This window comes from Oryctolagus cuniculus, chromosome 6 (assembly GCF_964237555.1).
Source record: "Oryctolagus cuniculus chromosome 6, mOryCun1.1, whole genome shotgun sequence".
Taxonomy (NCBI): Eukaryota; Metazoa; Chordata; class Mammalia; order Lagomorpha; family Leporidae; genus Oryctolagus; species Oryctolagus cuniculus.
This window is the reverse complement of record NC_091437.1, coordinates 124,864,613-124,880,296: the sequence shown is the minus strand read 5'-3', so window position 1 is coordinate 124,880,296 and position 15,684 is coordinate 124,864,613. Positions and strand designations below refer to the sequence as shown.

The 15,684-nt window shown below is 37.9% G+C and overlaps 1 protein-coding gene across 20 annotated transcripts in view; it reads right to left on the bottom strand.

Annotated features, from left to right (window-relative positions):
- Positions 1 to 15,684, bottom strand: part of VPS13B (vacuolar protein sorting 13 homolog B) — a 778,478-nt gene that overhangs the window by 469,221 nt on the left and 293,573 nt on the right. For 14 of the 20 annotated variants that reach the window (XR_011389260.1, XR_011389259.1, XM_051844655.2 and 11 more), the window contains 2 exons: positions 14,900 to 15,009; positions 8,174 to 8,321 (listed from right to left, as the gene is read on the bottom strand). Coding sequence is in view for 16 of the 20 variants with exons in the window: in XM_051844655.2 (XP_051700615.2) it covers positions 8,174 to 8,321; positions 14,900 to 15,009 (258 nt within the window). In the remaining 4 variants the exon portion in view is untranslated. Of the gene's footprint in view, positions 1 to 8,173; positions 8,322 to 14,899; positions 15,010 to 15,684 lie in introns of those variants that run through there. The other 6 variants (XM_070075348.1, XM_051844657.2, XM_070075349.1 and 3 more) reach the window with 3 other exon arrangements.

Sequence of the window (15,684 nt, the reverse complement as noted above, 5' to 3'; positions counted from 1 at the left end):
ATTAGAATTTTTCTACCTGATTATCGAAGTTCATTCTCAAGAGAAAGCGTCTTAAAAGAAAATGGTCTCAGAAATCTTTCACGGGGCTGGCACTGTGGTGTAGTCCACTGTGGTGCAGTCCCGGCTGCTCCACTTCTGATCCAACTCTCTGCTATGGCCTGGGAGTGCAGTGGAAGATGGCCCCAGTCCTTGAGCCCCTACACCCGCATGGGAGACCCTGAGGAGGCTCCTGGCCTCGGATCAGCACAGCTTCAGTCACTGCAGCCATCTAGGGAGTGGAGCAGCAGATGAAATACCTCTCCCCAGTCCCCTCCCTACCACTCCTTCTCTTCCTCCTTCCCTTCCCCTGCCTCTGCTTCTGCTTCTCTGTGGCTCTGCTGTTCAAAGGAATAAATAAATCTTTTTTTTTTATAAAAAGAAACTTTCACTATCTACAATAAAAGGAAAGTGTTTTTGAAGATTTCAGTATTTTGCATATTTAATTATCTTTGCAAGCTACCCACAGGAATATATTTTCTATATGCCTGGAAAAAATTGAAACTTCTGAAACATTATACATTTTTTCTCTCCTTGGAAGAAGTATTAATGACTCTGGGATATATCTGACACTAAAAGGAAGAAAACTACATCAACAGTAGTATTTCACTTTTAAGTGTCCAGTAGGAATTAACTGTACCAATGAAGTGACATCCAACTGAAGATAGATGGGGCCATGCATGGTCAACATAGGTTAGGTGTTTCTTAGTAGTATCCATTCTGGTAACATATAAAATTCTTTATTCTTTTAGTATTATGGGATTGGGCTGAAAATTAAGAATATTCCTTAGTTAAAAGAAAAAAGACCCTGTGAATTTGGCTGGATAAATAATTCTAAAATAGGTATTGAGAGGAAATAGATTACTAAGTTTGCAAAAAACCTCATTTTCAGGACTGGGTATGACAATATGGAAAGAAAGAAGGAAGCTAAACCACCATTATCTGGCACTTTCATTTGAAAAAGTCTCATTGAGCATCTTTTTAACCTTAGTTAAGTTCCTTTTTTTGATTTTTTAGGATTTCATTTATTTATTTGAGAGGCAGAGTTACAGACAGATAGAGAGAGAAGGGTCTTCCATCCGCTGGTTCACTCCCCAAATGGCTGCGACGGCTGGAGTTGAGCCTCTCTGAAGCCAGGAGCCTATCTGAAGCCAGGAGCCTGGAGCTTCTTCTGGGTCTCCCATGCAGGTGGCAGGGGCCCAAGCACTTGAGCCATCTTCCGCTGCTTTCCCAAGCCACAGCAGAGAGCTAGTTTAGAAGAGGAGCAGCTGGGACTGAACTGGCACCCACATGGGATGCCTACACTGCAGGCAGAAGCTTAGCCCACTACATTACAGCACTGGCCCCTGGATAAGTTCTTGACCTCCTCATGACTCATTCTCCTTAATTATGAAGATAAAGGATTAATAATCCCAAATAATTTATCACCCAATAGCCACATGGTTCATACCTTAACCTGCTTCAAATATATGATCAAATACATACTACTGGTTGGAACTACCCTCACAACCTTAATTAATTTTCCTATGGTTCACTAAAGCTCTGTACATTTTAACATCTCTTTTCAAGATATTTGTGCTCAATTTTGGCATGTTTCTATTATTAGGTCTTCAAGTTTCCTGATCTCTTCTGTAATACCTAATCTGGTAATTCCACTGAGCTCTCTACTGCACATGTTATAGTCTTCACCTCTAGAGTTAGCTGGGTTCTTTTTTATCTCTTCCTTTTCTCTCCTCAGTGTGTCTTTCTATAAGTACCTCAAAACAGTTTTAACTTTTTAAAAAAATATTTATTTTATTTATTTGAAAGACAGAGTTACAGAGAGAGACATAGAGACAGAGACAGAGAGAGAGAGAGAGAGAGAAAGAGAGAGAGAGAGAGAGGTCTTCCATCTGCTGGTTCACTCCAAATGGCCGCAATGGCCGGAGCTGTGCTGATCCAAAGCCAGGAACCAGGAGCCTCCTCCGGGTCCCCCACATGGGTGCAAGGGCCCAAGGACCTGGGCCATCTTCCACTGCTATCCCAGGCCATAGCAGAGAGCTGGATTGGAAGAGGAGCAGCTGGGACTAGAACTGGCACCCACATGGGATGCTGGCACTTCAGGCCAGGGCGTTAACCTGCTGTGCCACAGCACTGGCTCCACAGTTATAACTTTTATAAGATAAACATATTTAATATAGCTGCTATTGGTCTTAATTTCTCAGTTTATTTCTATTTCTTTGCATCTCCTGTAGTTTTTGACTGAATGTTTGACATTGTTATATGAGGGTACTTCAAAATGTTCATAAAAAATGAAATTAAAGGTATGAACTTATTTTTGGTGAAATTTTTTTCATATTATGTGGAAAATGCATTTTATGAAAAATGCTTTTATGTATTTAAAAATTTTCCATGTAGCATAAAAATTTTCCATGCATCAAAATTAACTCATATATTTAAATCTATTTTTTAGAAACATATACTTTAATCCCAAAACTGAGGGACACCCTTATGGGGTCTCTTTTGCATTTACTGAATGATCAATGTGAACCGTATACCATGACAGTTGGAACGTGAATGCATTCCAGCCCTGTGTGAGTCTGTGAATGATTAGGATCACAGTTTTATGTCATTCATCGCCCAATCATAAGGATGTTCAAATCATGCATGTATTTCTTACTATTCCGCAAATATACTCAAAGAAAAATCCATTGCTTTTTCTGCATTTTTTTCTACAAAGCTTTCTCTCTCTCTCGCAAACATTATCCCACAATTTCCAGTCATTTCTGCCTCCTTAAACTTTAATCCCTGTCTCTACAATTTAGAAAGCTCCGTTTGAGATGTCCCACCCTGCTCAATGTTCTGGAATGTGCCTTCAGCCAGAAAGCCAAGGCAATCCTAAGGCTAATCTCATTTGTTTCCCTTCTCTGAGGGATCATGGTCCTGAACTGTCTTTTGTTCAAAGACTAGAAACTGGGTTCTTTCCCCTTAAGTTTTATCCAGTTTATTAGTTGTTTACAACAGGAAACTAAAGTACCATACTTTAGTTTATAGCATATCTACAAAATGTTAAATCATTATCTCATCTTCATTATTATCTAGGTAGTAATCAGACTATGAAAGACTTCTATTATTTTCACTACGTACTTAATGCTGTTTCATTCAGAATAAACATTAAGATAAATAGTTATTTGTATTTTTTACAGAATTATCATTTATGACCCACCTTTTTATTTTAAAAAATTTACATATTTGAAAGGTGGAACAGCAGAAAGAGACAGACAGACACATGGAGACAGAGCAAGAGGTATCTTCCACCTGTTGGTAGGCTACCCAAATGGCCAAAGAAGCCAGGTCTAGGCCAGGCATAAGCTAGAAGCAAAGAACTCCATCTTGGTCTCCCAAATGGGTGGTAGGGGCCCAAGTACTTGGACCATTTTCTGCTGCCTTTCCAGGTACATCAGCATGAAGCTAGATCAGAAGCAGACCAGCCAAAACTTGAATTGGCACCAAGACACACAATGCCAATATCAAAAGCAGTGGCTTACCCCACTGTGCCACAATGCTAACCCTTCTTATCCTGCTTTTAAAAGTTTAACTTCTCAGGACCAGCTCTGTGGTATAGTGGGTAAAGCTGTAGCCTTCAATGCCAGCATTCCACATGGGTGCTGTTTCAAGTTCCAGCTGCTCCACTTCCAATACAGCTCCCTGTTAATGCACCTGGGAAAGCAGCAGAAGATGGCCCAAGTACCCACTTGCAAGGCCTGGAAGAAGCTCCTGGATCCTGGCTTCAGATCAGCCCAGCTCCAGCCATTGTGGTCATTTTGGGAGTAAATCAGCGGATGGAAGATCTGTTTGACCATTTCTCTCTCTCTCTTTCTCTGACTTTCAAATAAATAACTCTTTAAAAAAATTTACTTTTCCATTATAAAATACTACACCAAGAGTTCTAAATTAAGGTTCATAATATTTCAAAACATAGGATAGCTGTTAGTGATTTCGTATTTTAAAGTGTGTGAATATATATATACAGATTCTCTAGTAAATGATTTAGAATTTTATGATAATACATTGTCTTCATGAGGAGCATGCTTTTATTCTGGCTCGCCCTGACCTACATAACTGTCACTGAAACAGTGCTATTTTTTTGTAAACACATTCTTTGCCATCAAGCACATATTCTCCCTGCAGTCAGCTACTTAATACTAATTGAGATTGGAGGAGGAAAAGGTCTGATTCGTGTTGAATAATGAAAAAGAAAAATCAGAGACAGTGCAGAATGAGCAAGTCTTGGACTTCATGCAGCAAAACCACTACACATATAATTTGTTAGGCATGAACTTAAGATAAACATTGAATCACATGTACTGAATATAAAAATAAGAATTTTAATAAGAATCCAAGCATAAAATCAACACTAGTATCTCGCCATTGTAAAATGCAATTAAAAATAAAGATGCATATAATAATGGTAATATACTTAACACTGCTGAATTGTATATCTAAAAATTCTTAAGAAGCTTAGAAAACAAAAATAATGCTTACATGTATAAAAAGACTATTAATTGTGACTTATGACTCAAGACAAATGATGTTTAAAGCAATATTACATTTAAATGTATGTACAAATTTAAAGAAATAAACATGTTTTTTATTTAAAAAAGAGACTGTATATTTAAAACTAAAACAACTTGTGAAACTTAATTCTAAGAAAATGTTTAGCACAGATTATTATCACAAACAAAAGAACACTACCCCCAAGTTCCACAGGCACCTGAGAAGGAAAGATATATATCATATACATATATATACATATATACATATGTGACATGTAATACATAAAAAATAAATGTTATGCTCAGGACTTTTTACTTTCTGTAAATGCTTACAGATCCCAAAGAAGAGGCATTAGTTTTACAGATGTTAATTTTTATGTCAACATGGGTAATAATCTATATTTGGTAGAATATTGATGTCCTTATCTATAAGAGTAGTTACAGCATATGTCAGGTTTCTAAAAATGGGGAAACACTAAGGACAAAAAGGGGGAATTAACAGGGTGAGTGTCCGGTGAAGCAGTTAAGATACTGCTAGAGATGTTTGCGTCCCATTTTGGAGTTCCTAGGTTCCAGTCCTGTTCCACTCCCAATTGCTCCCTAAGAAGCAGCAAGTAATGGCTCAAGTAGTTGGGTCCCTTCCACCCACATTGGAGACTCAGACTGAGTTCCTAGCTCCTGGATTTGTCCATTGTCTGTCACTGTTGTGGGAAGATGGGGAATAAGTCAGAAGCAGGGGATTCTCTGTCTCACTTTCTCTTTATGCTTTTCAAATGAATAAATATTAAAAACAATTATTTTCAACTCTAGGGCAAAGAACTATGGTTCATATTTGTAATTTGAAACAAAAATCAAGGTGCTATTTGTTTTCAGGTTTTATTGTTCATTTTAGTTAGAAATATTAATTTCTTAAAAGGACATATAAAGCATAATAAAACAAAGGAATTTTCATATATTTGATAGCATTTGTGAATTGATGTGAATCACATGTGAATTTATATATAAAACTTTCCACACACACAGATGAATTTCAAAATTAATGATCACATTTTACACAGCTCTGTATCATGTATTTTCATTTACATTATAAGAATTTCCTGCCCCCAAAACATTTCCTGCCATAATTAATCCTTCTGAATAATTATTTTAAACAAATTATCAAGTGTGATTTAAAGAACAGATGTAAATGATAAATAAGGGATCAAAATGTGGTTTATATGCATATAATACAAATGTACTTTTACCAGTGGACAGTTATTTTATTAAAGTTTCATTTATAAAACTGTATGTAAATTACCCAATCAAGAAAACTAAAGTCTGAAAAACCTTAGCATGATATCTAAATAAAAAATATCTAATTTTATAATCAAAACTCAGCACAAGTTACAGATAATCTGTCTATGACACAAAACTAAGCATATGCATTCTTGTCCATTGATAAAGAAAATCTCAACACAATAAAAAGGTTGTGGATATGGTTAGGTAGAAGTTAATAATTCCCCACAATAAATAAAATATCATATTTTTGGAAAAGAAATATAGACCAATAATACTTATATGTAAAATTTCACAGAAATTTATTTCATCATTCTCTTATTAAGTCTGATAAGAAAGTGATACTATCTCTTCCTTTCACCACAAATGATGGAGTGAGCATTTAACCTAGTGGTTAATGTGTCTGTCTCCCACAGCAGAGTACCTGGGTTTGGTTCCTAGCTCTGGCTTCAGAATCTCACCTCCTGTCAATGATCCAGTAATGGCTCAGGTATCTGGATTTCTGCTACCCACCTGGGAGATGCTGCTGACTGCATTCTAGGCTGCCTCTCAACACTGGCCCTGGCCTACCCCAAGCCATTCTGGGCATCTGAGGAATGAACTACTGGATGGAAGCTCTCTCCTATCACAAAAGTTCATCTGAACTTTCTTGTGTATACAATCATATATTAAACTTTTTAAAAGTAGGAACGATGTCTTACATTTCTGTCCTCAATTTTACTTAAAAGTCTTATACACAACAGATATGCTATAAATTGTTTTAACTTATTGCAAACATTAAATCATTATCAATATGGTAGGAAAAATCTGATTATAAGAAATAAAGCTTGGCGCCGCGGCTCACTAGGCTAATCCTCCGCCTCACGGCGCCGGCACACCGGGTTCTAGTCCCTGTCGGGGCTCCGGATTCTGTCCCGGTTGCCCCTCTTCCAGGCCAGCTCTCTGCTGTGGCCAGGGAGTGCAGTGGAGGACGGGCCAAGTCCTTGGGCCCTGCACCCCATGGGAGACCAGGAGAAGCACCTGGCTCCTGCCATCGGATCAGCGCAGTGCGCCGGCCACAGCGCACCAGCCACGGCGGCCATTGGAGGGTGAATCAACGGCAAAGGAAGACCTTTCTCTCTGTCTCTCTCTCTGTCCACTCTGCCTGTCAAAAAAAAAAAGAAAAAGAAAAAAAAAAGAAATAAAGCTGGCCAGTGCGGCGGCTCAATAGGCTAATCCTTCACCTAGCGGCACCGGCACACCAGGTTCTAGTCCCGCTTGGGGTGCTGGATTCTTTCCCGGTTGCTCCTCTTCCAGTCCAGCTCTCTGCTGTGGCCCGGGAGTGCAGTGGAGGATGGCCCAAGTGCTTGGGCCCTGCACCCCATGGGAGACCAGGAGAAGCACCTGGCTCCTGGCTTCGGATCAGCGCGGTGCACCAGCTGCAGCGCGCCAGCTGTGGCGGCCATTGGAGGGTGAACCAACGGCAAAAGGAAGACCTTTCTCTCTGTCTCTCTCTCTCACTATCCACTCTGCCTCTCTCTCTCTCACTATCCACTCTGCCTGTCAAAAAAAAAAAAAAAAAGGAAGAAAGAAAGGAAGCTGAAGATCTAATGAAAACTAGATTATCATCTATAGAAACCATAAAACATAAAAAGCTGAGGTTAAAGGAAAAATACCACTTAAGTGAAATTACAAATTAGTTTTACTACACAAAGGTAAATAAAGTCATTTTAAGGAAGATATATTTCATATTTGCATAGATGACCTAGCTAACAATGTGAGAGAAAAACAAAATAAGAAGATTGAGACACACTATGTTATGGTTTTCAAATTCATTTAAGGCTGAACATGTTATATTGGGAGTCACTTCTTAATGGGTCTCCTGTGTTACTACATATCTTTCAAGTACAGGCAGTGACTACCTTTAATCCCAATTGTGTTTTCAAGGACATTTATGTAGTGAAAAGCCTCAGAAGACAGTTACCACTAGCCTTCTGAACATGGGCAACCTAGTTACAAGCTTCCAAAGTAGACAAAAGGTATCCCTCTAAAGGAAAGGTTAAGCATCCTCTCTATCCAGTATAAAAAATTCAGGTTCCTTAAACTCAGGGTTCCATTCAGAGTTCCACCATATATAGTTGTCACCCAGCCTTTTTTATGTTACCCTGTGGGAATTAAGCTGGGAAGTAATACAAAGAAATGTGAGTACTCTGATTATTGCTAATGTTGTGGGTAATAAAGTACTTTGTCACCAGCTCAAGAGTTATGTGCCATTAGCTGGCACTCAAGAAACTATGACAGGATAACTTGTTAGTCAAGGTTCAGTAAAATAACAGATCCTTACATACCTGTTACTGTTTTCGTTTTTATAGGACTGCTGGCATATTCAGAGGCCTGATACGACTGCTGCTTTGCCAAGGGTGCACTTCCAACAGACACCTCATCTTCTTTCCTTCTATTAATTGGCATAACAAGAGGAACAGCTACCACAGGCTGCTGGAAAGAGCCAGAAAGGATAACTGAATTACTGACATATTTGAAAAAACTGAAAGTTAAACATGTCATAACTGAACACAATCCTTCACAAGTTGAGGCTTTATTGATTTAAATTAATCTGTCTCTTCCAACCTGCCTCCACCTCCCCGCTCCTTCTCTAACATCCAGGAGTGTCCCCTTATCCATAGCAGGTAAGGTCCAAGACTCCCAGTGGATGTCTAAAACCAAAGGTAGTACTAACCCCCCGACACACATCAAATGGGTTCCACACATAAGAGTCAACCAATCCTGAATGTAAACATTGAAAAACAATTTTGTCCATACTGACCATGTACAAACTTGTGTTCTTGTCATTATTCCCCCCTGCCAAAATATAGACTAACAACTATGTATGTAGTATTTACAGTGTGTTAGGTATTTTAAGTAACCTAGAGTTGATGTGAAGTATATGGGAAGATGTATATAAGTTATATGCCAACACTATGTCATTTTATGTAAGCAACTTGACCTTATGCAAATTTTGATATAGGCCTTAGAATCAATCCTCCATGGACACTGATGGATGACCGTACTGATTTTCCTAAATACAAATATTTATGATGCAATTTAATTTATAAATTAGACACAGTAAAACATGAACAATAACTAATAAAACAGAACTATTACAAAACTTCTTAAAGTACAAGTCATGAAATTATTTCTGCAATTGTTCACTTACATTTTCACACTGTGGTTGACCACTGTGGGAAAACTAAGAGACAGACTAGAAGTACTCAGCTAACATAAATTTTAGTAAGAAGTGTAAGGATAATACAAAAAGAGTAAATCAAAATTAAAATACTCTATGAAAATTAGGATTCCTAGAAAAAAGAAAGTTATTGTCTTTTTTTAAATATTTATTTATTTATTTGAAAGTCAGAGTTACACAGAGAGGAGATGCAGAGAGAGAGAGGGCTTCCATCCAATGGTTCACTCCCCAACTGGCCACAATGGCCAGAGCTGCACCAACCCGAAGCCATAAGCCAGGAGCCAGGAGCTTCTTCCGGGTCTCTCACATGGGTGTAGGGGCCCAAGGACTTGCGCCATCTTCCACTGCTTTCCCAGACCATAGCAGAGAGCTGGATCAGAAGAGGAGCAACTGGGACTAGAACCGACGCCCATATGGGATGCTGGCGCTTCAGGCCAGGGCGTTAATCCACTGTGCCACAGCACTGGCCCCTAGAGTTATTCTTATCAAACAATATTTTTAGGAGCATACTTTTCTAAAGTGATAATTTCCATGGTAACATGGACATTCCAATATTTTAAAATACTGAAAATCTCTATATTTTGTCTGACAAACTTATATTCAAAGCACATACAGAAAATACATAAAAATATCTATAGTTACAAAAAGCTGGAAAACATTATGATCCTATATTGAGTGCAGGAGTGCTGAGCTGGACAATAAAGCAGCTGTTTCATCTTTATTCTCTGAAATAACATCTGATGTTGCTGATGATGATACCCAATACAATCTTGTCAGATTTTTGGCAAAATAAAAAACAAAGGTATTTTTAAGTTTGCTATAGTATCAAAGATCAATGTTGAACTGAATGGAAAACAATCATCAAATGTTGGGTTTTAGCCACAAATTGAGAAGGAAATTGCAGCTGGGGAAACAACAGATGATAACTGTAATATTGCAGGATCAGATAGAGAAGCTGGCATGGTCTGGCCAGGCTGCAGTGGAGTCAGATGTTATTCTCAACACCACTACAACCAAAATTTTTACAGATAATACAATCAAGCACTTTAATAAGTTAAAACAAACTTCAGGATTCATATTAATACATCAAGAGTAATGACAGAAAACATGTGTGCTGCACAGTGTGATACTGAATTCAAGCACAGTGAATGAAAGATGAGATTAATGAAGCTGTGGCAAAGGCATCATCCAAGAATAAACAAAAGCTTTCTTTCTGTGCCTATATTTTCACATAGTAAAAATCCATTAAGTGGCAAATCACAAACTCTTTCTAAAATGAAAGCAAGGCTCTTGTAGGTTGTATTCATAGCAATATTCAAAATACCTAAAATGGTACCAAAGAAATCCTCAAAAATATTTGTTGAATGACTGCTAATACAGATGGTGCATGTCAGGCATGAAGAGATACTGAGAAGGAGTAAGACCAGTTATTCCCTCCACTATTCTGGAAATAGGCCACTGCAGTATAAAACATCAAAATATAGGAATATGCATTTGGCATAGAAGTTAAAATACCATTCGGGATGCTTGCATCCCATATCAGAGCGCCTGGGTTCAAGCTAAGCTCTGCTTCAGATTTCACCTTCCTGCTGACATGCATCCTGGGAGGCAGCAGGTGACGGCTCAAGTACTTGGGTTCATGCTACCTGCATGGGAGACCAAGAATGAGCTCCAGGATCCAGACTTTGGTATGGCCCAGAACTGGTGCTTGCAGGCATTTGGGGAGTGAACTAGCAGAAGAAACATAGATTGAATAATCCTACTCTCTTCCTCTGTCCTCTCCCCCACTCTATAACTCTGCCTTTCAAATAAATATTTAAAAGTCTATATTTTTATATTCCTTTGAAATATTTTTATTACATAAACAGAACTGATTTCATGTAATACATCAATAAAGTTTTAAGAGCATAATGGAGGCTGGCACTGTGGCACAGAGGGTAAAGCTGTTGGCTGCAATGCTGACATCTGATATGGGTGCCAGTTCATGTCCCAGCTGCTCCACTTCCAACACAGCTCCCTGTTAATGGCCTGCGAAAGCAGCACAAGATGTCCCAGTATTTAGGCCCATTCCACTCACATGAGAGACCCAAATAAAGCTCCTGGCTCCTGGCTCCTGGCTTCAGCCTCGCCCAGCACTGGCTGCTGCAGACATCTGAGGAGTGAATCGGCAAGTGGAAGACTGTCTCTGTCTCTCTTGCTCTCTTTCTCCCTCCCTCTCTCCCACTCTTTACCTCTGACTTTCAAATAAATAAATAAATCTTTCTTTTTTAAAAAGAGCATGATACTTACCATCCCCCTCCTCCTTCCTTCCTTATTTTAATTTTTGTGATGACACATGTTTTGAATTTACTTTATAATCACAAGCTTAATCTTCTACTAAAAAAAAAAAAAAAAAAAAGAACTCAAGAAGCAGTATTTCTGAGAGGTGAGAGAGGTTTACTCCCAGTGAGGCAAGGCCAGGCTGAGGCTGGGAACAGTAGACAGAACCTCAATCCAGGTATCTCATCTGGGTGGTTAGGACTCAACTAATTGAGACATCACATGCTCCCTCCTAGCAGAAAGTTGGAAGGAAGAGTGGAGTTGGGACTTGAACTCAGATACTCCAGTATGGGATGTAGGTGATTCAAAAAGTATCTTATGACATCCATCCCCTAAAGGGGATTTTTAAGTCCATTTTTCAATATTGCTGAATTGTAGTGAAATAGTAACATTCTAAATTGCTGGTGAAAATGTGAACTGTAGGGGGCTGGTGCCCTGGCACAGTAGGTTAATACTCTGCCTGCTGTGCTGGCATCCCATATGGGTGCAGGTTCTAGTCCCGGCTGCTCCATTTCCAATCCAGCTCTCTGCTGTGGCCTGGGAAGGCAGTGGAGGATGGCCCAAGTCCTTGGACCCCTGCACCCACATGGGAGACTGGGAGGAAGCACCTGGCTCCTGGCTTCGGATCGGTGTAGTTCTGGACATTGTGGCCATTTGGGGAGTGAACCGACAGACGGAAAACCTTTCTCTCTGCCTCTCCCTCTCACTGTCTATAACTCTAGCTCTCAAATAAATAAAAATTAAAAAAAAAGAAAATGTAAACTGTAAACCAATTAGGAAGCAATTTGGCAATATAACAAAAGTCCTAAAATAATGCTTTAAAATTGCCAAAGTATAGCTCAAAGATACTAATTATACTTCTGAAAATAATCTGTTTGAACATAATATGAAAAATATTCTGTGAAAATGCTTACTATAATATTATTTGTAACTGAATAAGTGGGATTGTGTTAGATTACATAAAAATAAAACTACTGCTTTTAATTTAGAAAATATGAATTTAATTTTAAAAGTTATAATACAAATATAATAAAATTTAAAACTAATATCTTGAATGCACTTGGTACCAATAAGAGCATATCTAATTTACTTAATTAAGGGGCTGGAACACTTAATTTGACCTTTACTGAAAGTCATAACTAAGAATAAGAATTTGCAATGAAAATAAAAATTTAGAATGAAAAGTTTTCTGGGTTCCTGCCAATAGCCTTAACTTCTCTATCACACATAGTTTACATTTTACTAGAGCAAAACTTCCTAAAATCTAGGTCTATTATGTCACTTTTCTAAAGTTCCTCATATCCCACAAGATAAAAGTCAAATACCTAGCAGAATATACAAAAGCCTTTATGAACTGATTTCTACCAATCTCTGTAAGACCACTTGAATCCAGTCTAGAATGGATGAAGGTGTCTTTCTTGTCTTGTTCTTTCATCTTCTTTGTCTTTGCTCAAACAGTTCAGACTAAGAAATCGTTCCCTCATTTACTCCTATGATTTTCAGCTTATTAACAGTTGTCTCACACACATAACTCTGCTTGTGAGAACGAGTTCTCTTTTTTGTTTTTATATAACCCTGGACAAATATTTGCAATACACTTCACAATTACCAAAAATGGCATTACTGGGGCTGGCATGATGGGGCAGTAGATAAAGCAGCTACCTGCAACACCATATGAGTGCTTTTTTTGTGTCCTGTGTGCTCTACTTCTGATCCAACTCCCTCCTAATGGCTTGCAAAAAACAGCAGAAGATGGCTGAAGTCCTTGGGCCCCTGCCACCCACATACATAGGAGACCCAGGTGAAGCTCCTGCCTCCTGGCTTCAATCTCCCTCAGCCCTGACCACTGCAGCCATTTAGAGAGTGAATCGATGAATGGAAGATTCTTATTCATTCTCATTCATTCATTCTCTCTCTCTCTCTCTCTCTCTCTCTCTCTCTCTCTCTCTCTCCCCTCCCCACCTCTCCCTCTCCTCCCCCATCACCCATTCTTTCTGTAACTCTTTCAAATAAATAAATAAATAAATCTTGAAAAAAAAATGGCATTACTATAATCCTTAATATTCTCAAATACACTTAATACATCTAGGAGGGATATTCTCAATAAAAACGTTTTATTTCTGTAGATCTGGTGTCAGGCATAAAGTCTTATATTCTGTTACAACTTGTTAAAAGAAAAAATGGAATGAGAGCAGAAATTTCAAATGAAACTAAGAGAAAGTAAAGAAAAGCCTTTAAATGATGTTCCCTACAATGTACATTTCCCTTTTTAAATTCTTAGATAATATAAAATAATTACTTTTCAGCTACCAACTATTATGTCACTTCATAAAGAAGATACAAAACTATTAAAAACAGAATAATGCAAAATTATAATCAGTATGGAATATGGTTTCAAAATTTGTAGTTCTACCATCTACTAGTTGTGTTACTGTAGGTAAGTAAATCTCAGTAAGCATTAGTGTCCTCATCTTTAAACTGAGAATGATAAAACTGTCAGAATTATATTTAACTGTCCTGACAGAGAATTCCATTTAAGCATTCTAGAAACCACAATCACCACTACTCGCTTTGTAATTTACACATTTTTAAGCAAAATATATCTAAACCTTTCTGCATCAACCATCCCAATGCTAGGATTAGGCATTCAAAGATAAAGGAGAAACACAGTGATAATAAAAACAAAACCCAACATCTACTGTGAAAACAGAAATCTAATATTATAAAGGGAAACCACACAAGCAAAAGTACTGCCATTATAGTCCTCTATAAACTTTCTCCATTGCAAGCAACTGTACACAAACTCCACTTAATAGACAAAGAAATTTTTTGATCCATTTTTTCTTGTATGGAAATTGACGAACAGAATTTTTACAGGGACTGAAAAGGAGACAGAGAAATTCTGATGTAGCTGTAAAAGGAGAAGCAATGGGCCAGCATTGTGGCACAGTAGACTAAGCTGCCACCTGCAGTGCTGCTATCCCACATGAGCGCCGGTTTTATTTTTGGCTACTCCACTTCCCAGTCAGCACCCTGGCAATGCACCTGGGAAAGCAGCAGAAAATGGCCCAAGTCTCTGGGCCCATGCCACTCACGTGGGAGACTCAAAGCTCCTGGCTCTTGGCTTTGGCCTGGCCCCTCTCTGGTAGTTGCGGCCACGTGAGGAGTGAACCAGCAGACAGAAGACCTGTCTCTTTCTCTCTCTCCCTCTTTCTCTGTAACTGCCTTTCAAATGAATAAAATAAATCTTAAAAAGAAAAACAAAAAGAGAGAGGCAATGAAAAGACAATTTAACTCTATTAAATGACTGAGAAAACATTTACTCATTGAGAAAAAAAATTATTGAGCTGGCGCTGTGGCATAGAGGGTAAAGCTGCTTCCTACAATGCCAGCATGCCATGTGGGCATCGGTTCGGGTCCTGACAAATGGAAGACTTCTCTCTCTCTGCCTCTCCCTAACTCTTTCAAATAATTAAATAATCTTTAAAAAAGAATTGTAAAAATTTCTCACCTGTGGCATATGTCGGCTTGTTCGTTTCTGAGGCAGATAAATAAGCCATGTGTATAAGACTGGGTCAATATTAACTGCCAATCCTTGTACATTACAAAGAAGTACCGCACCTAAAAACAAAGATTTAAAATTTGTTACATTTAAATTTTTTTTTACCTTCAAAGATTGCAAATTTTCCATAAGAACCTAAATTCTTCTACTTTTCAAGCATCACAAGTATACAAAATAAAGGTTTAAAATGCTACACTAAATTAGGAGACTAGGACTTTCTTAAAATTATATCCAATTTTCAACCAATTTTAGTAACTCTATTAGAAGATATAACATTATTATCTTATCATAATGTAAATATAATATAAAGCAATATTTATTTTGTATTGTTCTAACTTTATAACAATTTCTTCTATCCTGCACACATAAAAATTATTTACTAAGGCCTTTTGATTTTAAAAGATGAAGCAAATACAACTAGAGTGTAAAAAAATTTTAATTCAAGAATATATATTTCAATCTTAAAGTTTAAAAGATTTTTCTAAAATCCACATAGAAACATGAAACAAGAATTAGAACTAAATTTCCATGAATTTCTTCCATTTATATGAGCTCAATGTAAAACTTGTAACTTGTTTTACACCTAAAATCACCTAAATAAAAAGGATAACAAATAATGTGATTAACAAGGGCATGTTCTACTAAAAATGTAATCACACCAAGAAAGCTTGTTTGGATCCAGAAACAAAGTATCCAACATGGAAAAAAAATAACACGAATCTCCAGAATTACAA